This window comes from Clupea harengus, chromosome 15 (assembly GCF_900700415.2).
Source record: "Clupea harengus chromosome 15, Ch_v2.0.2, whole genome shotgun sequence".
NCBI classification, from domain to species: Eukaryota; Metazoa; Chordata; class Actinopteri; order Clupeiformes; family Clupeidae; genus Clupea; species Clupea harengus.
This window is the reverse complement of record NC_045166.1, coordinates 19164910-19191344: the sequence shown is the minus strand read 5'-3', so window position 1 is coordinate 19191344 and position 26435 is coordinate 19164910. Positions and strand designations below refer to the sequence as shown.

Here is a 26435-nt window from a genome sequence, read left to right as displayed (position 1 = left end):
TCAGCAACTATATGTTGGTGCTTGCAAGATTATTTGCTCGCTAGATAGCTCGCTAGTTTCACACCAAACTCCTTGCTACTGCTTTTAAAAATCTGCTGCCCGACATGTCGCAGGATTCCTGTCGTGTCTCCCCATACAGACAGACAGACAGACAGACAGACACAACACTCCACTTGCTATGCCCCTGTTAAAGAATGAAAAAAAGTATTCAGAAGTGGTTACACACAGCATCCTCAACCCTTGGATGAACCTTTGTGAATGTTGGTGCTGAAGACGATGAAGATGGCGCTACACATTGTATACTTTGGTCTCTGCATGCTGGGTGTCTGTGTGCTCCATAGCACTAAGCATACTACTATTTGCATACTATTCAGGTCAGTGTGCTAATTCCCTTCACACTTCTACAGCTACAACCAAAGTCCAGGCAAACACTGTTTAAGCAAAGACGGGTCACCTTGGCTACTTGAGCCTCTTTCCAAGGCACATTAATGTCTTGTAGATGAACTAAGGTTAAATCTCCAAGGCACATTAAAGTCTTGTAGATAAACTCAGGTTATGTTTCGAAAGCACATTAAACTCAGGTTGATAAACTCAGGTTAAGTTTCGAAGGCATGAAGATTTTCATTTACATCTATTTATCTGGTGGATGCTTTTATCCAAGGAAATTAAAGTTGAGGTGTGCAGGTGCATGCTGGGAAAGGAACCCATTTCCTTGCTCTGCCAAAGGAGGTTCTCACACCTGCTCCCAGAGTCATGTCCTGCTTATCTTCTATCGCTGCTCAAGCAAACAGTTAAAGTCTGGGGGCAATCATCTCTCTCGATGGCCAACGCTGAGCACCACTACTATCAGGCTACTGTGATGTTCTGCACATCAGTGCTGAGGACAGACTTAAACCCACTGAAAATAACTCATATGGGGATTTTCATAGTGAAAACCACGGAACCACATGCCTGTTCTAAAACTTTGAGCCAATGTAAATCATTAATGGCACTTCATATAGAAATAAAACTGAAATGAACTGAATGACATCAGTCATTTCAATACTGCTCTATTAGTTTAACTACCCTTATAGATATAGTTCAAACAGATCGTCACCGCAAACATCAGACTACTGGGATGTTCTGTACGTCAGTGCAGGGGACAGACTTAAGCCGACTCAAAAGGTTTTTCAGTAAAAACCACCGAAGCTATGAGCTCAAGATAAACAGCCTCTTGAAAAAGACCCTGTCTGACTCATTACCAGTGGCCTCTGCGTTAGAGAAGAGACACTTCAGAGGTGCTTCAACATGAGATCATGTCCTTCTCAAAGCTCAACAAAAATTCTTACATCTTATAAAAGATATCTTATCTTCACCTTTGTCAGCTTCAAAAGGTGCAGTCCATGATTCTCAGCCAATACATTTTTTTGTAAAATGTAATGAATGGCTCCTCACCGTCCCAATGGGAAATAAACATAGTGGCTCAGACTGAGCCATACAGACTTCCAGCCAATCAACAAATTGCTTCAGGAGCACAGAAGGGAGGGGCATCACTTGATTTGATTGGCTGTTGAGCTCAATTAACAACCGAATTCACCCGAATCGTGGACTCTCCTTTTAAGTGTAATAATATATTAATAATAATATATAATTGGAATTATAATATAGAGTCTAGTAAATGGACATCCTTTCCTTCCATCTTGCGGTGTCGCCGGAGGGCGGCCCTTTGCGTGAGACCGTTTCTGAACCACAACACCAGGAACTCGGGCAAACAAGGGTCGGCGGTGACCCTGTTTCTCCAGGAGTCTGACCAATTTATGGAACCACGCGACAGCCTCAAAGAGGAGCACAACCCGCTGTGACATTTCTGACTCAAACCCACAGAGTGAAAAAGGAGAAGAAAGAGATGCAGAGAGTGAGAGTGAGAGAGAGAGAGATGATGATGATAAGAGATAGAACGAGAGGGTCAGAGAGAGGAAGGAAGGAGGGAGAGAGAGAAAGAGAGGATGGAGGGAGGGAGAGAAAGAGAGGATGGAGGGAGAGAGAGAGAAAGAAAGGAAGAAAGGAGGGTGAGAGAGAGAGAGAAAGAAAGGAGGGAGGGAAAAAGAGACAGAGAGAATGAGAAGAGGCCAGCTGAGCAACTCTCATATTTTCCTACGTAGGTGGCGTAAGGGGAAAAAAAAAAAAACTAGACTCGCTTCATGATGTTTTGAGACTGTGCAAGATGGTGAAAATATGGTGTGAGTAAGAGAGAGAGAGATGAAAAGAGAAAGAGAGATTAAAGGCAGAGGAAAACAGTGAGTTCAAGTGTTCAAGAGAAAAACAGACAGCAGATAGATAGAGCAGTGCAAAACTACTGAGAGAGAGAGAGACAATGAAAATAGAAAGAGACTGTGAGAGCGAGTTAGACAGAGAGAACGAGAAAGTGTGTACTATTGACACAGACACAGAGTATGAATATGAGAGAGAGGGAGAGAGAGAGAAGAGAGCATAAGAAAGAGAGAGCGGGTGATATAGTCAGTGAGAAAGAGAGAGAATGAGAGAGCGTGTTAAACAGACACAGAAACCAAGTGAATATGAGGGAGTCAGAGAGAAAGTCAGAAAAGGACAGAAAAAGGATAAGATAATTTATGCAGTATACATAAAGCATCATAAAGACATTCATAAAGGGTTATAAAGTATTCATAATGATTGACACAAGCCTATATAAGTAAAATGATAAACTTATGCATGACAGAGAGGAGAGGAAAAAAGAGGAAAGAGAAGAACCCAGTATCCATAAAGCATTATAAACACAGTCATAAGGCATTATGAAGTGTTCATAATGCCTCATAATGATTGAGAATACTTCATAACGCTTACTGTCTGTTCCCAAGCTAAGGCTTAGCAGGCCCCGGTTGTAAAACCTGTATATGTAGTCTAGGGCTGGGCGAGATGGCCTATATGACACATATGGTCCTACTGGGGAACAACATGTAGTTTTAATAAAGAAAAGTATTTTTGAATCATGTTTTGTCTTGAGTTCATGTAGACTGTGAAGAAAGCTTGTATGGAGTCACATATGGCTCCATAAAGAGTATTTGGTGAATAAACAGCATTTGACATGCAAAGATGACAAAGCAAAGATGTCATCGGTGCCATTATCAATAGATAAAAGAAGCTTTGGACGCATTCTGCAAGCTGTAAGCCCTTACATAGTAATGAATGCACTCATAAAGCATTACAATGTACTCTTCATTACTATGTATAAATAGTTATATAGACTTATGTCTATTAATAGCTGGCCTATGCATGTAATCATGCTGTGAGTTTGGTCTGAGTTTGGTGTAATGTGACAGAAATGCTCATGGCTGATGTTGTGATTTTCTGACATTCAAACACTCTGATGAAACCTGGAATACCTTTAACTTTCCCAGCATAGAGAGGGTTTCAGTATTGATTTCGACTGCATTGCTAAATCCTTACATAAGAAGGCTACAAGATGTTACAAATCACTGTTTTTCTAAATAAAATGTCATAATGGTAATAGGTAACACGCAGAAGTAAACAAAATGTTTCATAGATTTCTCACAGACTCACCAATTTTCCAGATTAAATCAGACATAACTCAGTTCCATAATATTCATAGAATGAGATTTGATTTGCAACACAGTCAAAAGACACATCAGGCCAACAGTCAAATGACGGGAGTGCAACAAGACGACGGTTTTACAGTTTTCAGTTTTACAGCAGCCAACATAGACTTTAAGCATAGGCTGTGTTTGTGAACGTAGGTAAAAACATGTTTGTGATGTGTCAACTTTGTGTGACTTTACCACTAGCGAATAAATACACCAACCCTGCTCAACCACAAGGGCAATTTGGTTGCTATTAATCTTCAGTTTATCGGCAGTATTAACGTGACAACGCTGAAAACAGGCAACCACTCTAGCATGTCTAATGAAGGACCCGTTCAACGACAGACTATTGTTTAGTGACTGACGTAATGGGAGGAAACTTTGTTTACCAACAATGCTTCTGTCGTAACTCTATGGTAAGAGAGAAATTTCTAATCTCAATTTTGCGATTTAGGCATTTTTCCCATCGTTCAAAAACAGAAACTCAAATTAATTTAATTTAATTTCATATATCTCCCAGCCCTAGTCAAAACTGGTAGTCTCCACTACCTAAAGCACTTCCTCTGTACCCATGGCACATGATTCATCAGTAGCAATGGAGTGGTAGTCCACTATGGAGTGGCGGAGTGGTCTCTCCTACCTAAAGCACTGTACTATGCAAGTTAAAAAACGGCACTATGCAAAAACTGATTACTTGTCCAACCCTATCGAAAGACACACACATGCACAAATGCTTAATGTCTTCACACAAATGCTTGCCGTCTGACAAATGACAAAGCACTCGGTTGTGAGACACACCTGCTTACAGCAATATGCTGCAGAACCATTAACAAACAAACAAACAAAAAACAAACAAGGCTGACTGCAGTCAGTTTTTTATTGCACGCACAACTCACAGCAACACACACGTGTTATATATATATGGAGGCTACCAGGACACACTACACACACACACACGCACACGCACACGCACACGCAGGCCTGAGGTCGCCGTGAATTTTTGCTCGGCCTTTAACCCAGACACTGCTGGCCCACTGCATTGCTTTACTATGGATTCAATGCATCTACTACAGTCACTGCTGGCCCACTGCATTGCTTTACTATGCATCCAATGCATCTACTACAGTCACTGCTGGCCCACTGCATTGCTTTACTATGCATCCAATGCATACCTGTGAACCCCGGGAGCTCTATGCATGTATAGAATAAATGCATACAGATGCATTTGATTGCACAGAGCTCTCAGTAGCCAACACATAGAAATCAGACACATATTCCACATCTCCTTGGTAAGGTGACACATATGCTGGTGTCACCACCAGAGCTCAATCACACACTGAAGATCGTTGTAGCAACAGTACATGCTACATACATAATTTTTTTAAATTCTGATCAACTAAGTATGAGCTCGCATCACAAACCCAACTCTGCCACCTTTGAACTTTGCACTCTGAACCATTTCCCAAACTTTCTTAGCATTCTGCTTTCTATGAAGGATCGGCACCTTAACCAGTCTGCAGTGGGAGGAGCATCCAAAACTATCTGACTGATCTTCTGAACACAATACAGAGAGGGCTGCTGACTACTGGGGCTTATCGTCTTTGCGATAAAGAACATTTGAATTAAAACTGAACGGTCTTATCACAGGGAGCTATTTCTTTTTATATGGCTCACCAGTGGCTGGGTTTAAAGAACCTTCACTAAAAGATAATGACGCATGTGGACGCACACCCACACACACACACACACCCACACACAGACGCACACACAGACGCACACACACACACACACACACACACACACACACACACACACACACACACACAAAGACACACACACACACACGGTCACATCCTCCTCTAATTTATCAAGCTCTTATACAAGTGTGACCAGAAACACCTGTTGGATAACCTGCTCTTTTATAAGCAGATACAGGAATAAGACAAACATTAAGGTTAGCGATACAATGCAAACAGAGCCTAATTCAACAGGCATCCGGCTTGTCTCTATGACACTAGATAGGGGTGAGGACCAACTCTCTTATATTCACTCATATCCTGGAAATGAAACTGAAATTCAGATTCAGTCATTTAAAACTATTCATAATAAATGTGCAGTTTCGTACAACCAGTTTATTACCGGTTTATAACATGTCGTGACTTGAGTTTGGTATTCTTCTAGGTCATGTGTGCTGACATGCTGCTCCAAAAACAGGACTGACACTGAACAATGAGATTAGAGGTGGTGTATGTGTGAGAGAGTGTGTGTGTGTGTGTGTATGTGTGAGAGTGTGTGTGTGTGTATGTGTGTGTGAGAGTGTGTGTGAGTGTATGTGTGTGTGAGAGTGTGTGTGAGAGTGTGTGTGTGTGAGAGTGTGTGTGTGAGAGTGTGTGTGAGAGAGTGTGTGAGAGAGTGTGTGTGAAAGTGTGTGTGAGTGTGTGTGAGAGAGTGTGTGTGTCTGAGAAGACAGGAGAAGACAAAAAGACTACAAACCGAGGACAAGAGCGAAGATGAGAAAAGGTAGATGAGAAGGCTTATAGAGAAGAAGAGAAAGAGAGGGATGCAGAAAGAGACAGAGAGAGGAGAGAAGGTGAAAAAGGAGAACACAGAGACGAGAGGTAAAAAAAAAAAAAAAAAAAAATCAGGTCCAAAAGTAAAATCACATCCGCTGAAGAGGGTGTGTTTGCACCTTCATGTGGCTTAAGAAGCGACTTCAATAGGTTTCCTACACACACACACACACACAACCTCAAGAACACACACCCTCAGTAAGATACACCGTCCTCATCACACCCAGTCAAATCATAAACAAGCACCGGTTCACCATTGCGGACACACGTCCTCTTCTCCCACTCCGCCCATGACGCACGCACGCACACACACACACACACACACACACACGCGCACACACACACACACCCACAGATACCATAACACACCCTGGAAACCTCACGTACATTTTCGCATGCAACATGAGGTCTCTCACTCTCAGACACAACATAAACACACAACTCAACATAACACACCCATTTCCCTTCAAAACATTTTTGCATGCAAGGTGGACACTCTTGTGCACACACACACACGCACGCACACGCAAACACGCACACACACCTGTTAAACAATTGTCGAGTTAATAGTCATCATTCATCAGCAATCTTTATTTCAGCAAGTAGTGTCACACAGAAAGCTCCTCATTCAAAAGAATATCCTGTACATCAGTGCATTAAAAAGGCCTAAAAACACCCATCTTTACAGCTGGTGGTAAACCATAGTCATGATTTTACAGATCTCATAAGACAGTAGAAGTCTTCCGAGAGAATTAATTTAAAACACTGTATCTGAGCACCAATGTCAATGCAGGGTCTGTACCGGGTGTACAGAGAGAGGCAGACAAGGTGCGTGCGTTTGCGTTTGTGTGTTTGTTTATGCAAGGGGTTCGATGGCATACAGGCATGGGAAAATCTCCAGGTGTCCCTGAACTGTCTTCACTCTTTCTTTTTCTTTCTTTATTTCCCTCACTATCTTCCTGTGGTAAAACAGACCTCCTTTTCAGCAGCTGCAGCCTCTCATTCTCTCACACTCACACACTCGAATGTAAACACTCACACACACACACTCTCTCACAAACACACAAAGACACACAGAGACACAGAGACACAGAGACACACACACACACACACACACACTTAAAGGCAGCATGCATGATTGTATGAGTTGTAAAAGGACCAAAGCTGTCTGAGGGACAAGGACTAAACTCCTTGCTGGTAGAGCATACGACCATTTTGTTTTTTTGAGGACTTGTGCGGCACAGGATTATGCTTTAAAAATATGCAAATGAACACAATTCAATTTTAAAAAGCCATTAGTCTTGATTCATACAAAAATAAACTGAAATTTCTGTTTAAAATATATAGAAAAAGTTTGATGGAGAAAGACAGGCAAACGTATTTTACATCTGACTAAAAATCATCAGAAAACTTTAAAATTCAAAATGAGTTCTAGCGCCTACAATCTTAACAAAAACCGCTCCACTATGGGCTCTGACAAAAGCATTTTTTTGTCCACTTGGATACCTGACAAGATGCCGCCATCTTATTGGCGGACAGGTCAGTGCAGCAAACCAACACAAAAATGCTTCCCTGTCATGTGATGGGATTCCCCAAAGTGCTGCTTTTTCATTGGTCAAAGGGAAGCACCTCTGATTGGCCCACATCACTCCCGAGTAAAGGCCTTCTTCTGATTAGCCCTGACGATGTCGTCGGGGGAGGGTGTGTCGAAGAGGAAGGGGGCGATGTGATGAAGAGGTTCCTGTTCTTTGGGTTCTAGGTTCAGGTTCTCGATCTGCCTGCTGTAGAGGAAGGCCCTGTGGCAGCACAGTGCTCCACCACTGCGGCGCCGAGGCTCGACCCGGCCGGGGGCACGAACAGACAGCGCCAGGGCGAACGCAGACGGGTGGGCCAGGAGCGATGGGCGGTTGCCCTGGCGACGGCAGGGGCCGGGGGCGGAGGTGTTGAGAGTGGAGGAGGAGGAGGAGGAGAGGGGAGACGCGGGATCGTCATTTGCGGATGGCGATGTCTGTGCCATGAGCGTGCTCAGATCTACTGTTTGGTCGGTAGGGGAATGTGACTTAAGTATGCGAGGCGGCCGTGGCGTTCGCTTCGTCTCCGATCTCCCCAATCCCAACTTCGGGGTCGACTGGGACTCTACCCCACCCATGAGACTGACCAATGAGCCCGCCACAATCGGCTGACTGCTTTTAGCCTGATGCACGGACATGAGCTCAGACAGGGAGGGTGCCCCCAAGAGTCCTGGAGGACCCACAGCACCACTTCCTGTGTGTGTGTCATTCAGCGCACTCAGAGAGTTGCCCTTTGTGCTGAGCGTATGTGTGTGTGTGTATGTCTGTGTGTGTGGGTGTGTCTCAGTACGTGTGCTCTGCAGTCCCAGGGTGCTGTAAAGTTTGGGACTGTTGTTCTGGTGCTCCTGGATCAGGTCGGCCAGGGACGGACTTCCCTCCTGCACACCCAGCCCTCCCCCGTCCGCCTGCAGGGGGCGACTACCCTGCAGCACCGAACTTAAGCTGCCTAAGGGGATCGCCAGAGGCTTGGACACCCTGGGGTCCTCCAGCTCCAGACAGCTTAGAGAACTCGACAAAAGGGAAGGGGTGGAGCTGATGGAGGATAAGGAGGTTAGAGACATCTCAGGGGTTCTAGGACCCAGGGGTAGATTAGTTATGCTAGCACCCAGAGATTGCACTGGTGCAGTAGAACTCAAAGATAAACCAGGGGCAGTGGGACTCACTGAAAGCCCTAGAGGTGGCCGGATGGAGGGCAGACACCCAGGGGTACTAGGACCCAGAGACAGACCAGGGGGCAGGCGAGAGGATGAGGGAGCGGATCCGGGGGCATTAGGACCCTGGGAGAGTGAGGCCAGGCTGCAGAGGAGGCCATCTGCTGGCTTCCTCTGGCTCTTCTGCTCATGCACAGACATCAACTGAGCCAAACTAACGGACGAACCCGCGCTCAGACTACCTGACCCAATCAAACTACAACCAGAACCAGTGTTTTTGGATTCTGGTGGCTGGTTCTGTTTCAGTCCCGATTCAGACTGAGCAAGCAGGTCGCTGAGATTAATCAAACCCTTAGACGAGTGTGTGTGATTTGTTGGTGTGTGTGTGTGAGTGTGTGTGTGTGTGTGTGCTGCCGTGTTCTTTGTCCCAGTGTGAGTTTGTGTGAAAGCAGATAAGGCTCCTTACCTTGCGAAAGCCAACCGCAGTCAGAGAAGAGAGGGATTCAGGGACAGTGAGAAAGGGAGGAGCAGAGGACAGGTGGAGGCAGAACAAGGGATGTCCAGGAAGCAACCAGAAGACGAGTGCAGGGATGAGCAAGAACAGGGAAGGGAGAAAAAGGCGATACGTTAAACATTAGTCAATGTCAAGGGACAGTTTGCACACCCTATTACTTCTACTTCCATTCACTTCAAACCAGTCAACACAACCAAACATCCAGATAACCCCAAAACAAACACTTGTACATTTAGATACAATGAATTAAAGGCACAGTCCACGATTCTGGTGAAAGGTTGTTGATATTTGAGATCTATAGCCAATCAAATGACACCATACCCTTCTGAGCCCCTGAAGCAACATGTTGATTGGCTGGTTCAGTGTCTGAATTTGACAAACGGTGCCCTGGTTTAGAATCGCAGATTACACCTTTGAAATCAGTCAATCCCAAGAACCCAATTAACAAACACAAGCACCTTTAGTTTACTCTTAATGCCTTTAGATACAGCACTCTTTCAAAAGCAATTAACAAGTTTCTAGATGGCCCTGGTCTGGCCTTGGTCATGTGTTCCAGACTTCAGACTTGTTTTTTTGAGTGTACACATAGAATGAACAGCGAGGGGACCGTGAGGAGCAAATCTCTGAATGTGACAAAAAGACCTTTAAAAGCTATTATTTATTCACCCTATTCAGGGTAGATAATGGTAGATAAAGGTCCTGCCTGCACTTCTGAATCCATCTGAAGTTGCACAACTCGAACTAGGTAAAAACAATGGGCAACAATGTCTGAACTGATTAAATCTGCACAACATGGCCTTGACTTTCAAAATCCTGTCTGAACCTGGGTTTTTATATTTTTCCACACCCCAATTCTGGATACATGAGGCCTGAAGAGACGCAACAAGTGAAACTTCATGAGGTGTGTGTGAAACTAAGAGACACTTGGTGTCGTGACATGAGCTGTGTACATAATCCCAGTGGGAGAGCATGGGGATCATGGACTAGCAGTGGGCTTCCCCTGGCAACCCGTTCTGGAAACACCCCACCAGCCAATGTCCCACCCTGTGTGCGCGCGTGTGTGTGTGTGTGTGTGTGTGTGCGTGTTTTTTTTACACCATTGCATCTAATATTCAGTTACATATAAAACATGACCCTGGTGTATTTTACTATATAATATAGTACAAATAGTATAAACAGTGTAAAGCTATATATGTTTGTTACTACTATATATGTACTACTAAATACTGCATCAAAGACAGCAAACATGTTTGTAATAATGTGTGTTTAGTGCATGTGTGCGATTGTGTGTGTGTGTGTGTGTGTGTGTGTTGGAAACAGTTACTGGTAAAACAATTTCCATAGGACTCTCAGTAGGCACCTTTTCACATCTTTGCAAAACCCTCCACATCTGCAATCTGCAGTCTACCCTGCATGGGTGTGATTCAATCTGAGTGTGTGTGTGTGTGTGTGTGTGTGTTTGTGTGTGTGTGTGTGTGTACTCTGTACCTCTCTCTCGTTCTGGTCTCTGCGGTAAGGGAGCGGCTGTGGGTGGCTGTGTAGGTTGGGGTGGCGGTGGCGTGTGTGTTTGTGCACTCTCCGCAGACAGGACCTCGTCTAGCGCCCTCTGGGGGTCGAAGTCGTGGCGCAGTGCGGCCTGTGTCAGAACTGAGTCCGACACGGTTTCCCCCAGCACCGCTCGCATGTTGTCCAGACAAGAGTAGAGTCGGCCTGAAACACACACACACACACACACACACACACGTGCAGAGTGCACGCGCACACACACACACACGCATCCAGAATGCACACACACAGACACAAAGCAGTGATTTACATATGCCCAAGTATTGAAACATATAATTAGGATATCTGGATTTAAAAAACACACACACAGCATTCATTTGCAGTCCAAGGGCAAATATTACAAGCCCAAAAACTACAAAAGACACATCTGCATCTGAGTGTACTTCATATTCCCTGAGCACCTTACAAACTCATGGCAGGTATAGGTGGCAGGTAACCTCTCCCAGATTCTATGGTAGGTAACTACCAGATTGTAGTTCATTGCGTGTGTGTGTGTGTGTGTGTGTGTGTCTGTGTCTGTGTCTGTGTGTGTGTGTGTGTGTGTGTGTGTGTGTGTGTGTGTGTACCTACCTTGATCCAGCGGGTCCAGAGTGGGGCCTACGGAGGGAGACATGGGTATCTCATCTTCCTCACATACTTCCTCCTCCACAGACTCAACCTGAGGGGCCTGCCTCTCCTGGCGAGAGTAGATGAACTGGGCCGCTGTGCAGTGGACGGAACACAAAAAAACACAAATCACAATCCAGAAGTATCTTTGATCAGCCAAACACAACCGCCTGACAATTCCAGTGCAGCTCAAATGATCAGTTAAATTACCTAGGGTAGTGATTAATCAATTGTGTTAATTTTATGTATTTAATTATGTAAAAATTCCATTAAGAAAAGGTTCCGTGTCTTGAAAAGGTGCTGTACAGAACCCAACACCTACAACCCTTACAACAAACACCAAGGAAATTGTAACTTAGTCATAATAATTGAGGAAGAATCAACATTTTCTGAATCATCACAGCCATCTGATATGTCAGCAATTTTAAACACATAATGATGGAAGATTTTGTGTTATTGCTAGACAAACATATGACATATGAGCTGATGTGATCTAGTCTTTGATGTTTCATAGCACAACACAGACCCGTAGCGGGAGAGATGCAGTAGTCATCATCAACAGATTGACTATACATTTCGTCATCCGTCAAGTCTGTTGGGAGAGAGACAAAAAAGGGGGAAAAAACATTTAATAGTGCAGTTTAGAACCGGCATTTAAGTTTTTATTTAAACTGAACTACCAATACATATTTTTTTTTTTTCATTTCATTCAATACAATATTTGTGTTAGTTTGTTGGAGAATCTAAGTTTGACTGCATAATCAACGACGGGGTGAGGCACACGTTCATCCATGTACATTGTACAGAGATGTACAAAAGACTTTAACAAAAGTACAGGATTTAAAGGAACTTAAGTTAGGTTTCAAACACTGAGTAACCTATTTGTATGTGGAAACCTTAGTTATCGTGCTAACTCTTCCACAGAATGACAGCCTGAATCACCTAAACACCAACATGTGGTCAGCTACCAGCTGTGACGTGAAAGCTGACTCAATAGTAATGTTAGATTTTCTCAGAGCGTCAAAATAACGTAACTGTCAAAAACTGCTCGTCAATGTACCGTTATATCATATTATTTCAAATTGTGGGTTTGTTAGATATCAGAGGGCTCCTACGGTAAATGTACAAACAATGAAATGACACGACAGCAGTTACTATTGTAGCCAGCTAACATGATGTGGCTAACTAGCAATGCTAACATCAGCTAGCCAACAAACCTGGGCGCACCAGTTAGCAACCCGGTTGTGTTAGCTGGATAGCTAGATAGCAAGTTGTCTGTAGGCCCTATGGTATGAACATAGTTAAACTACTTATTCACAGATTCTACCTTCATCGTAGTTATAACCGCGGACATTTCTGTGACGAGACATTTTGACGTAAGTGTTGCAAGTCGCCTCCGCAGAGGTGATTCGAGGGTTGAATCAGTTCACGGGGTAATTCTAAAGCAAGCAGCTCACTATGCGACGTCCATGTTTACGTACAATGCCATAGACCAATAACACACTGCGCATGCCCAGCAAACCAATGCAGTGTTCAGCGACAGTGACAGTTCGGCAGGTGTCTGTCCCTAAACTATGTGGTTATTCATCAAAATGAATGCCTGCGCGCAAACTTCTTTATCGCAATCTTCTTTATTGCCTTTGCCTTCCTGATAGCTAGGATAAGGATATTTAAACGCAAATCTATGACAAGATGTATGAGGGAGAAGTAAGCGTGCCGACAGATGAGGAAAATCCCCCACAGCGTCTAATTTCCAAGGAGAGAGATAGTCAAAGGGTGTGTGCGACAGCTGCAGGTGAAAAGACTGATCCTGGAAATCACCTGTGTGTGTGTGTGTGTGGGTGTGTGTACTTCAGATCATATTAGCAGCTGCAGAACTATGGCATTGATCATGATGGCAAATAGGCCTAGCCTATAGGTTTCAAGACTAAACCCCTGGGGAAGAACAGAAGAAAGCCTGAGTTTATGCAACCCGACAGAGAGAAACTATTTTGGTATTTATTTGTAATTATTTCATTTTCTGAGATCACCTTCTTATTGTATGTTACCCACCCCATCCCCCAGAAGAAAAACATGTGTAGTAATTATCAATTCCAAGTAGGCTATAATTAATTGTATTATCATAATTGTAAATTATTTTTTAAATCACATTTGATAAAAGCATTTGTAAAATACATGAATTGAATGTCATAGTCATATAATTTCGAACCTATTGGTAAGTCTACTTTAGTAGGCCAGTGTTGAAGCCATGAGATCATAGCTGCTGACCTGAATGGCTTGATGTAGGAAAATCTGTCATGCGCGTACAAGGAAAGTGCTTTATTCTACTGACACACAAACATACCCACCTACACCTGTTCTTGCACACACTGCCAATGCAACACTACTTCTTACCAGGTCTGTGAACAGCACATACAAGCCTCTCTCTCCCTCTCTCACATATACACAACAGATGTGTGTAGCCTTTTGCTTAAACAGTAAAGGTGTAAGGTTAATGTCTGGGGAGAGCAACACACAGTGGCCCACCGTCTGACACACACACACACCATCACACCTAGTGAACTGCTGAGCTCAGAATTTCCATTGCCATTGGCCACCAGTTCTCTTTATTTTACTGTATGTGTGTGTGTGTGTTTGTGTGTTTGTGCAAGTCTGTCAGACAGAGTTGCTGTCCCCAGGCAATGACTAATCTGACACCTTTGCTGTTTAAGCCACACACACACACACACACAAACACATACACACACACACACATCTGTATGACATTTGACACTAGTGATGCCTGCATTGGTCTAAATATAGGCACAGACTAAGACAGACACCTGGTTAGATAACTTCCATGGCTGTCAATAAATTTAGCAGCTTTTGTTGCACATGGGCTGTTGTCAGATGTGTCCTAGATTCAAATGGAGAAAACTTGTGTGGTGTTATGTGTAAGTGTGTGTGTATGTGTGTGTGTGTGAGAGAGAGAGAGAGGGGGGGGGGGGGTAGAGAGAGAAAGGTTGGGGAGAAATTTTCACTTAAAGCAACACTATGCAACAATTTGCCAGTCTTTGAGATATGTTTTCATAGGCAAGTAGTTTTGGTATCATCTTGTCATGTGAAAGACAGATAAACATACCTGTTGTTCCCACCGGCCGACCGGAATAGGCTATACACTATGTAGTTTTGGTTTCTGGGACAGAATAGCATGTTAGCAAGCTTTTATCAGTGTCAACTAGGGCTGTTTGTGGTGGCTTTAGGTAGTTAGCCTACTTGTTATAGACCAAAACTGCTTACTGCTAATTTGAATTATGTTGATGTCATCAAGACAAAGTACTGAGAAATGGAGGTAAACATGTGCTTGCCCCAGGATTAACCTCATCGGTAGGGTGTGTGCACTTTTGTATCTATGTGTAGCACTGGGAGCAATGTCATTTCTTTTGTTGTGTTCTTTTTTTCCAAACCCACTACCCCCACAGGGGTCACGCAGGTGAAAGAAGGAGAACACTTGCACACACGCACAGTCGTTGTTGTTGGAAACATTCAACCTATAGTGCAACAGAACAACTTTGTTTTGAATGCTGCACACACCCATACACTTAAAAGCAAACCACCTCCTGTCAATGAAGAACATCTTCACATATCCCATACAGCTACAGCTGTAGTCATAATCATCTCAAATCAAGTTACTCTGACGGTTATTATTAGTTAATCGTCTTCTCACCACTACAGACTAAAGTGGTTTATTTAATTTCTGAGCTGGTAACGAGTACAATATGAATTCTGATATTGTCACTTGTGCAAAATCTATGGCCATGATTTATCGAAGTTCTAGAAGCATTTGCAAATATTTACAAAGGAAAATCCAAACTGACCACACAGTGTTCTAATGACTCTAAATTATTTTACTACTCTGTCGGTACATTAGGTTTGTAATTTGTTTGCAACTGAGGATTTTAGACCAGGCCCTCCTCACTGGCTAATTTTTCGGTGCCTGTTGCCATCAAATTTCCATCTTCAGACTGACACAAACTAAATTCTAAGTTACCAATCTGATGATCCTTCTTGGGTGAACTCTGTTAAAGGTGAAAGGTGTGTGTGTGTGTCTGCTGCTCTACTCTTTCCAAGATGTCTGATGTCTGTCTGATGGGCCTTTTTGGGTGAGCAGTGCTGAAATTTGTGTGTGTGTGCATGTGAAATTTTCAACTACTGGATCCATTCATCCTTTGTGTGACTGAGGTGGCAAGTGAACCACTGAATGTTCCCTCTCTCCCTCCAAGCCTTTTGAGTCTAATGACTGTGGAAATGGAAATGGAAAAAAAACTATCAATCACAGCTGCAGTCAAACACCAGTGAATAATCCTGTTGCCAGCCCAAAATATTTTATGTGGCAGTTTTTGGTGTAGGCAACATAGGCAATTGCTTTCAACCATCAGAGGGGGCATGGATCCCCCCCCCCCCCCCCCCCCAATGTGTAAGAGGGGGCATCCCTATTAATTGAGGGGTATAAAACTTTGAGTTCATTAGTGAGCCAGGGTAACCCATACACTTTCTGCAGCTAGTCCTCACCATATAACACAGTCTAGATCACTCCTGTTTTTTTTCTGTTCTCATTTTTTATTATCTTTCGTTGGGTACAATTCAGACACAGCAAAGACAACTGTCACCATAACATACATCCCCAACGTAATCAGATCCCTCCTGCTACATCCTTACACTGACTCCCTTACACTGACTCCCATACACTTCATCTGAGTCCGTTTCCATTCTGGTTCCAAAGCTCAGACTCTTCTCAGTGTGTGGTAGGGCAGGTGATTCAGTATCATGGATCTACGTCTGACAGACGCCCCCCTGAAATTACATTTCTCACTTCCTTTAAATCACAATTAAAGTCCTGTGTGTTCTCCAGTATTCCACTTCCACTTTACTGAATCGCTCCACGAGCTTGTTCCCTCTCATATTCACAGTGTCTACATATCATTTAGACTTCCACATACAGTTGTGTTAATGCCTGGTTTTCCTTCATGTTAGTACCTAAAAAGTCACTGGAATGTGTTGTTACACCATGTCTTGTTTATTTTTTTTGTGAAGTGAATTTGAATTTTAAAACTTACTGAGATGTATTAGTTGTAGTTGAGGTTAATGATGTTGTTGCTGTTGAGCTGTTGTGCTATGTATCATCCAATGAACTTTGAGGATCTTGAATTCATGAATGACCAAGTTCAACACAAACCATTGCAGTCCTAATCATTTCATCACACAGTGAGTTGAATGGCCAACAATGTTTGAATAAAGGTTTAACTCAAGTAAAGTTTATTCTGTGTCAACTGATAGCAAAAGGCTATGATGAGTGTGTGGTTTTTCATTGTCCAGCATTAGCAGAAATATGTAAATACTGTCTCTTGGTTATTGGCTAATTGCTGTTTATAGAAGCCTCTTGTCACAACAGGGGAAATCTTCCCGCGAGCTGTATGTGATATCTGTGTCCGAGATTACTCGTCTTTCACACAGATCAGTAAACACACTGCAAAGACTGTCCACAAGGATCCTATAGCTTGGGGCTATTCATTCAAATGAGCTGATCTAATGCTCAAGGGAGAGGACCTGACAAAGCATGGCTAGGCATCTCAACCTGTCCAATCGCACCCATGCAAATGATGCAGCCTTAGACCCTGCTGAGGCATTCCTCTATTCGTGGTTCCCCTGCCAGATTTGCATAGGGAGATGCCGACCACTCCCAGAGTGTAAGAACCAGCTTATCTACTCTCTCTGTGTGCGTGTCCTTGTCCGTTTGTACAAGTGTGTATCAGCTCTCACTAGTGTGAGTGTGTGTGTGTGTGTGTGTGTGTGTGTGTGTGTGTGTGTGTGTGTGTGTGTGTGTGTGTGTGTGTGTGAGAGAGAGAGAGTGAGAGAGAGTTTGTGTGTGTGAGAGAGAGAGAGAGTGTGTGTGTGTGTGTGTCAGCCTTTACTTGTGTTTGTGCATGTCTATATGTGTGCTTGGTTGTGTGTGTGTGTGAGAGAGAGAGAGAGAGAGAGAGAGAGGGAGAGAGAGAGAGAGAGAGAGAAAGTGTGTGTGTGTTAGTACATGACAATGGGAGGGGTGGGTGTGGTTACCATCACTGACTAGGGAAGGTGCATTAGCCCACTAACTCACTCTACACGCAACACATCACACACACACAGACAAACACAGAGGTAGAATTGGTCTTTAGGCCAGCCGGAACACATCTGTGACTTTTTTTTTTAATAACTTTAGAACCACAGTCAATGGCATGACATCTTCTGCTCTCCGTGGTTTTCAGTAATTGTTTATTATTCCACTGGGTTAATAAAATAAACATGATAAAAAGCCATATGCCTTATAGGCAACTGTACACAGAAGAATATGTATGGACAATTATCAGAACCCCGTATGCTAATGAGAGCTCCTAGCCTATAAAAGCTTTGTGTTATAACAATGGACTGCATGTGTAAATATTTCAGACGCGGAACCATCCTTGAATTCAGCGCGCGCTGTGAGTGGTACTTCGCCCCCCTGCATCGTGCGCCTCAAGTGATGGTTCGGTGAGCACGCTCGGGCCCCACGCAGGACACAACAATACAGCACGCTCTGTCCGGGCCCTCGGCGAGCTCTCCGCATCATATGAGCATCACTGCACCGGGACAAAAGCCCAAACTGAGCGATATAATCGTAAGTGACTGCGGCAATACGGGAGCGAGTGGGAAAACAAGGAGAGGGCGGCCGGGAAGACGCAAAATACACGTCGCTTCATGTCACAACAACGTTGGAGAAATGTACACCACACAACACATCAAATTTACAATACGTGCGATTATGCAAAGCATGGCGCAGACCAAGGCTATAGCAGGGGCATTTCATTAGCCAATCAAGTTTCATGTTGCGTTTGGACTCACTACCTCCTTCATAAACAAGTGGTGGTAAGAGTAATGTCAGTCAAAACAAAGCCTTAATCCACCATCCCCCTTATCTTACCTTACTTCTCTTGTAGACTGCCAATCTTTTGCAAATTCCCAAATACCATCTTTTCAACCTTACTGTGTATCTAAGATTATTTTACTAAATCCCCCTACTAAAAGTTACAGAATGACTGTGATATACCAAAAGATTTCTGGAAACCCACGTGTTACTTCGTGCCTCAAACAAGCTCTCAGGGCACTGTAACTAAATGTATTCCCTCTGTGATGATGGATGGTGTGCGCCTTGTCACAGTGATTCCTAAATATTAAAAAGGGGTAAACAAGGGCTGTACACGTGTGCTACCACAGCTTCATCCAACTAAAAAGCAAAACGACAAGATTGCCAGCTTTTATTCAATTTGAACTAAAACCGCTCTGAATGGAAACCGTGAATGTAGATCTATTTGAAGACTATTTCTTGGCAAAGCCAACATGCAACCTGTTCCTCAGAGCCTGGAATCAGCAGTCCCACAAGTGCTTCTCACTCACTATAGCAAATTCGGTCCTCCATTGTTTAAGTCCTTTCTATGAATAGGCCTATGTGACCTCACCTCCAGCTTCCTCGTTTTCCCTCTAAGCAACAACTAGTAACTTTCGCCAGCAAAGGATAATAAGACAACTTAGCGCGGAGTTGGGTGAGAAACGCGCTCTCCAGCACTCACGGAACTGCGCCTGCGTGCTGTGCAAGGAGCGCCAAATTTAGCGGGAGGGAGGAGGTTCCAACTCTGGGCCAGCTTTGTCTCAGAGATCTGTTTACAGTCTTAAATGTCAACCTGGTTCCTCCTCACGAGTAGAAGTTCACTCATAAGCGCGCGCACACACACACACACACACGTAGAGGAGCACGGCAGCTTCCAGCGCACCTAGCTCCAACAGCGCAACTACATGATGACGAGACGGCCAAGACACAGGTATGTAGCCGAAGTTCTACAGAAATCGTTGGGCTATTTCGTGCAATTACTCAGAGGATTTTACAGCGTTAACGGTATAACCCCATAGACGTAAACTGCGGTTTATTTTTGCGTGGTTCCTTTCTGCTGGGTTGTCAAGTTACTGTTCATTTACTCATTGTGTTATTCTAGCGAAACGTTATGACCGAATGTGTTTGCGTGTGTCTGAATGAGTGTTTCGTTGGAGCCGCTCGAGCAGGTGGACAGATGGCATGTGCGCGGCTGGCGCCGTGCTCGCGCGGTTCGGCACGGTGCTTGGAGGTTGTTCTTTTCGGGCTTTTCATTCATTAGTTTTTTGTAGGGCAGGTAGCGCGTGTGCCTATCTGAGAGGTTGCTATATCGGTACCTTTACATTTTTTGGCTATTGGTAATTAATTTGAAATAGTTGAAGTTACGTTTACCAACGTTTGCCTATACTCAACACGGTGTCTGGAAAGGCTGCGAGAGTAATTTCAAAGTTTTCGAAAATCATTTTGCAGTATGTCTATGGTTATGAATTTGTCCAGTTTGCGCTACTTATATTTGTTAAAGAGCATTTAGCCTGCAAACTCAATGTTAAGAGGAAACTATTGTGAGCTCCCGCGGTTTGCACTCATAAGTTGCTGACTCCCTTGACACTTGTTTTGCGAAATTAGTTCCAGTGAACCGTGTTAAGTGCCCCCCCCCCCTCCACCAAAACAAAGTGTTGTTTAAAACTAATCGCCTTGACCGTACAAATGAAATCTCCGCTATGCGGAATAACACAAAATGTAAACTATTGTATATTTTACATAGTAAGCGATACATTGGCATTTGTGTCACGACTGGACAAGGTCGCTCCATCAGACACCAGTGAGAGAGAGATAAGGTTCGTTTAGTTGTGCATTTGTTGCTCTGTCTAGTGTACTTGTGTCTGATCGTGGACAAACACGTGTTTGCCTACTAATTCGGTAACAATGAAAATTGGAGATTTTAGCATTTCGTGAGGCAAAAAAACGAGTCCGAAATTTAAACAGAAGTCTGTCACCGTGGGGTAACCAGGCGCACGCGTGGCAGCGTGGTAGGATGACGTTTTTCTTTGATTACGTTTATTTTATGCCTCTAGAATTAACGCCTAATATTATTTTTAAACAGAAGAAATATTTTCAACTCGCTAATGAGTCGTTTGCACAGTATGAGTGAAATCGAGCTGAATTTGAAAACAACATCCCAGTATGTTCACCATTTGCCGGTTTTAATAGCACAGCCCTTCATCATTATCATAAATGAACTCATAGGTCAAACATAATGAGGTTTTTTTTCACGAAGTTGAACAATCAGTAGTTTTCACCATGTTTCCGTTGTCCCATCGGCCTAGTTGTCAAGGAAGTGAATGTATTGCACTTTTGTGGAAGGCTATCTGAATCATACATCAGTGAAAGTCTGTATAATAATAACCCGAGTACGATACAGCACTTAAATCTCTCCATATCGCGACTCACCGAGCCCTTAGCTCGGAAGCCACCAGCTCTGTCGCCGCTCGTCCTGTCCTTATCCGTGCATGTGATTGGCTGACTCGCTACCAGGTGTGGCGATAATAGGTATTGCTCCAACAATACAAACGCAGGTCCTGACATGCACAGGTCGTGAAAAAAAAAGATTAAACATCGCCAGTCATCATTCACACTCAGAGTCTCTGTAGAAACCGAAAACATCAGAACCAGTTTTTCAAAATATGTACTCTTCACATCCCGTTTCTAATCTGAACCCAATCCTGCAGGATTTACAGGTTCAGTCAGTCTGCTATCCTGGTTTTTTATTATTATTTTCTCCCCTTCCATGGCTTGGATTACTTATTGGAAATGCCTCTGTGTGAAGTTAATTGGAGGGGACTGGAGTCTTCTGTTGTGTTTGTCTTGGTCTTGCCTCACTCACTTTCACTCTAACCCTGTCCTTCTAACCTCCCCTCCCTCCCTCTCTTTCCTTCCTCCCTCTCTTTCCTTCCTCCTTTGCCCTCTGTCTCTCTCTCTCTCTCCGCCGTACACCCTCACCCACTCTCTTGTCTTTCATTGTTCCTCTCTTTCCCTCCCTCCCTACCTCACTCCCCCCTTTTCCCAACCCTCTTATTTGTGATCCTTCCCTACACCCCCCTCATTCCATCATTCCACCACACTCTGTCTCTCTCTCTTCTTCTTTGCCCCCTATCTCTCCCCCTCCTCCCCCCTTCTCCTCCCTCTTTCTTTCTGCAGTGTTTACAGTAGCGAGGAGGAGGATGAAGAGGTGGAGACATACGACCATGACTACGACGGCTCACTGGCCAAAGGACCCAAGCGACACCTGGGCAAAACACGCTGGACCCGGGAAGAGGTGTGTGTGTGTGTGTGTGTGTGTATGTTTGTGTGTGTGTGTGTGTGTGTGTGTGTGTGTGTGTGTCTTTCTCTCTCTCTCTTTGTGTGTGTGAGTGTCTTTCTCTCTCTGTGTCTTCTGTGTGTGTGAATGTGGTTGTGTGTTTGCAAGCAAGTGAAAGTGTGAGAGAATGCAGACTGCAGGGTCAATGACTGACACATTAAAGAATAGTACCATCCATTACAGACCTTACATCATTCCTCCTGACCCTCGTTTACCCGCCTCTAATGTCTGTCAATTTCAGACTTCAAGGAACACTACCTTAAGCCTCTCTCTGCTCACAGACTGACTGTTTTCACTTGTCTCCAGGGCCTATGAACAACTTTGTCCCCCATATTATCAAACAGTATCTTTCTAGACACCGTATTGTGTGAACCATTGTATGTTGTTATCAGATCTGATCTAGCTTGCCATAAGCTCTAATATGTAATTAAGAATGCAAACCCTATGCAAATCACTCACCACTGTGAATGCAGGCCTACCCGGCAGTGCAAGTGGACTGTATTGTTATTCTTAATTATATTTTATTGTGTATACTTATTATAATTATTTTATATTTCTTTACACGTTGTTCTTAACAATAGTAGTGTTTGTTATGTAAGTGTGTAGATGATAAAGAGTTTTAAGGCATGGAGTGTTGCTATGTAAAGGCAGATCAACATCACTAATGGCAATATAAATATAATAACATTATTTATTATATAACAATAATATATATATTTTTGATTTGCTAGGATGAGAAGCTAAAAAAAATGGTGGAAATCCATACTACTGAAGATTGGAAAGTGATCGCCAGTTTTCTTCCTGTGAGTCAAAGTTTTTTAAGGAGTAGTGTGTGTTGTGAGAGTTTGTGTGTCTGTGTGTACATGCGTATGTGTATGTTAGGGGGAGTGTGTGTGCCAGTACACGTGTGTATGCCTGTTTACGTGAGTGTGTGTATCTGTGTGTGTGTGTGTGTGTGTGTGTGTGTGTGTGTGTGTGTGTGTGTGTGTGTGTGTGTGTGTGTGTGTATTAGAGAGACAGAGAGGTTGTGTGATGTGTGTTCATAGCCCATGTACTCTGTGTTTTGGAATGAGTGAGTGAGTGAGCTGGATGAGTGATCCAAATAGACGTGCTTTTGTGTAGTGTCTGATTTGCATTGACAATGAATAGCCTTGGAGGGGCTGCCCTCATTGGCTGGCTTGTTTGGCTCTTGGCCCGGGTGGAACTGGGGGTTAGAAAGGTGCACGCGTGTGTGTGTGTGTGTGTGTGTGTGTGTGGGTGTTTGTGAAGGGGGAAGGGATGGCTTATGGCATTGTTGCAGAGTGCACCTGCTAATGCACACGCACACACACACACACACACACACACACACACACACATTATTTGTATCTGAGTGGCCACACCATAATGGGGGAGGCAAATTTTCATTTCTCCAAAAATAAACCCAGCTTTGTTATCAAACCCAGGTCTGTGCTGTGGCAGGCAGAGCGAGAATAGGAAACTAGCTGTGTTTCATTTCCAAAATCAGCCAGAGAGGCCAGCTACCACCTGCCACTCATTCAGACAACAGAGCCCTCAGGCAGCCATGCAGTGGCAACACTATCAGCGTACAGTAGCGAGACGGCCACGCCGCCACAGCTTATGATATACGGCAGTGTGGTTTACAGCCAAGCAACCACGGCACCACCTGAGCTAACCAACAGACTTACCAGCCAGAAGTAGATGCTTCCAGAAGCTTCCAGAACGTTAGCATCGCTAAGAGAGTCTGAAGTTTGAATTTGAGAGAGAGAGAGAGAGAGAGAGAGAGAGAGAGAGAGAGAGAGAGAGAGAGAGAGATTCACCCACACATAAACCGGCAGAAGGTATCGATTCCTTGGAACACAGCCCCATGGGCAGGAGACCGGGTCTATAGAGCCTACAGGGGATTTTAGAGTTTATGTGGCGTATAGAAACATGGCATTTCTCTCTCTCTCTCTCTCTCTCTCTCTCTCTCTCTCTCAAATTCAAATTCAAAAGAAGCTTTATTGGCATGCCCATAACATTCTACAGTATTGCCAAAGCATTTGGGTTGGGTGGATACACTGTATACACAAGATACATCAGAAGGGGAAAGGGAGAAGTAGAAACAATAATAAAATAATAATAGTAATAATCATCAAGAGTGTAGGATATTAACAAGAACAACAAACATGAACATCTCTCTCTCTCTCATCCCCCCCCCTCTCTTCTCTCTCTCTGTGTAACAGAACCGCACTGATGTTCAGTGTCAGCATCGCTGGCAGAAGGTTCTAAACCCAGAACTGATCAAAGGGCCCTGGACCAAAGAAGAGGACCAGAGGGTGAGTTTTCTTTAACATAGAACCTGTCAGAACCTGAAATGGACTGATAGAACCACACGCACAAGGCCTACATCCATAAACAGATGGCTAACTGTCATGACTCACCCTGGAACAACAGAAAGCAAACACACAGAACCGCAGTAAATATCAGGGAGATAAGATCATGAACATAGCCGATCTGATATGCCTAAAGTGTCGGAGGAAAGTTGCCTGCGACTGATATTGTGGAATTAGTTTCTGTTCACCATTACTACAAGCCGTAGTTTTTACACAGCCTTTGGTTGTACAGCACAGTGTCAAATGCATGTGGATGATGAGGATAGTGACACACGTGAAAGTGAATGATGAGCTGTTTGGATGGATCACGTCCAGTCCAGGCCAAATTACGTCATGAATCCCCATCAGCTACCGAGCCGGTTCAGGCTCCAGTTAGGCCCAGGACAGGTCCGCTTCAGAGTGAGCTGGGATGTGCATAGCAAGTGGCAGTCTATAGAGAGTAGCAGAGTGAGAGGCCTCTTATGAGGGACCACCAGTAGGGGGCAGACCTACAGCTTTTCAGATGAAACATGCATGGGTGGGTGTAAACTAGGAAAGTCATAATGTAAGTTTGTATTCTCTCTCTCTTTCTCTCTTTCACACACATGCACACACTTTCTCTTTCTCCCTCTCTGTCTTCCTATTTCTGTCACACTCTCTCTTCCTCACCCACTCCTCTTTACCCTCTCCTTTTTACTCGTTGTTCCCTCTCTCTCTCTCCATCTCTTTTTCTCTCTCATCCCTCTCTCACACTCTTCTGGCTTTCCATCTTTCCCTTGTCTTCCCCTTCCTCTCTCTCCCTTTTCTCACCCTTCCTTCCCTTTGTTTTCTCTCTCACTTTCTTTCTTTCTCTCGCTCTTTTTCTTTTTTACCCTTTCTTTTCTCTCGCTCTCATTCCCTCTCTCTCCTCCTCCCTTTCTCTCTCCTTCTCTCCTCCCACCTCCTGTTATCTCAGGTGATTGAGCTGGTTCAGAAGTACGGTCCCAAGCGCTGGTCGGTGATAGCCAAGCACCTGAAGGGGCGCATTGGCAAGCAGTGTAGGGAACGCTGGCACAACCACCTGAACCCTGAGGTCAAGAAGACCTCCTGGACCGAGGAGGAGGACCGCATAATCTACCAGGCCCACGAGAAACTGGGCAACCGGTGGGCCGAGATTGCCAAACTGCTGCCGGGCAGGTGGGTGTGTGTGTGTGTGTGCTTAGTGTTTGTGTCTGCATCTGTGTATGGGACGCGTTATTTTTGCTACTACTGTAAATGTTTATGTTACAAATGTGTTTGTGTATCTTAGTGTGTTGTGTGAACATGTGAAACAGAAGGCCTCGCAAAAGGCCTGACTTGCTGTTTTCTATTTACTCTGAGGATTTGATAAGTTGTCTATGTTGAATGTTCTAATGTATTATATATCTCTCTCTTTCTCTTAATCTCTTTCACTCTTTCTCTCTCTCTCTCAGGACTGATAATGCCATTAAAAACCACTGGAACTCTACCATGAGGCGTAAGGTGGAGCAGGAGGGCTACTTACAGCTCGGCCATAAAATCAGTTCTGATTCTCTCTCATCCGGCTACCCCAAACCAGCACACCTCATGGCCTTCACACACTCTCACACACACACACACTCTCACACACACACACACTCTCCAGGCAACACACACCTCACAGCATCCTCGCCCATCAGTCCAGACTACCCTTACTACATCACCGAATCACGGGTGAGTACACAAACACACTCACTCTCACACACACACACATACACATATGCGTGTGTGTTGCATGTGTCTCTTTCCTGTGTGAAATAAATCCTCTCCAAGCGACAGTTCTGATTTTGGCAAAGTTGCTTTTCACTGCACCGACTCACAATCCAAGATGACCTCTTCCTAGTCTGTGTGAGTGTATGGGCACGTTGGTCACCTGATTAATGTCCTGTCTTGTGATTGGCTGTGCAGGTTCCATTGCCGTTGCCGTTGCTGAGCATTCTGAACCTTCCCCAGCATGGCACAGCTGCTATCCAGGTAACCCAGGGAAAGGTTCTGGTTGTCCGTGACCCTGTTGTGTTACTGATTAGCCTTACGACCGATTTGTCAACATCTCACTGTTTTCCAGGCTCACTCTACTTCTCTTTATCTTTTTTCACATCTATCTCTTCTCTCTCTCTCTTTTCCTCCCTCCCTCTCTCTCTCCCTCTCTCTCTTTCTCTCTCTCTGTCTATCGCTCTGTCTTTTTTATAAATCT

At 44.1% G+C, this 26435-nt stretch overlaps 2 protein-coding genes across 3 annotated transcripts in view; one reads left to right on the top strand and one right to left on the bottom strand.

Moving 5' to 3' along the window:
- hbs1l (HBS1-like translational GTPase) overlaps window positions 1–13635 on the bottom strand; it is a 36473-nt gene extending 22838 nt beyond the window's left edge. Inside the window, exons 1-5 of one of the 2 annotated variants that reach the window (XM_012821212.3) lie at window positions 12902–13635; window positions 12101–12166; window positions 11539–11670; window positions 10891–11112; window positions 6737–9349 (exon numbers count right to left, since the gene is read on the bottom strand). In XM_012821212.3, the coding sequence (XP_012676666.2) occupies window positions 7812–9349; window positions 10891–11112; window positions 11539–11670; window positions 12101–12166; window positions 12902–12944 (2001 nt within the window). In that variant the 5' untranslated portion in view covers window positions 12945–13635 and the 3' untranslated portion in view covers window positions 6737–7811. Of the gene's footprint in view, window positions 1–6736; window positions 9350–10890; window positions 11113–11538; window positions 11671–12100; window positions 12167–12901 lie in introns of those variants that run through there. The other variant, XM_012821211.3, reaches the window with a different exon arrangement.
- A 5632-nt stretch (window positions 13636–19267) lies between these two features.
- myb (v-myb avian myeloblastosis viral oncogene homolog) overlaps window positions 19268–26435 on the top strand; it is a 15230-nt gene continuing 8062 nt past the window's right edge. The window contains exons 1-7 of the mRNA XM_031581921.1: window positions 19268–19445; window positions 21692–21809; window positions 22583–22654; window positions 24077–24169; window positions 25161–25381; window positions 25657–25915; window positions 26150–26215. Coding sequence (XP_031437781.1) covers window positions 19420–19445; window positions 21692–21809; window positions 22583–22654; window positions 24077–24169; window positions 25161–25381; window positions 25657–25915; window positions 26150–26215 — 855 coding nt within the window. The 5' untranslated portion in view covers window positions 19268–19419. The remainder of the gene's footprint in view (window positions 19446–21691; window positions 21810–22582; window positions 22655–24076; window positions 24170–25160; window positions 25382–25656; window positions 25916–26149; window positions 26216–26435) is intronic.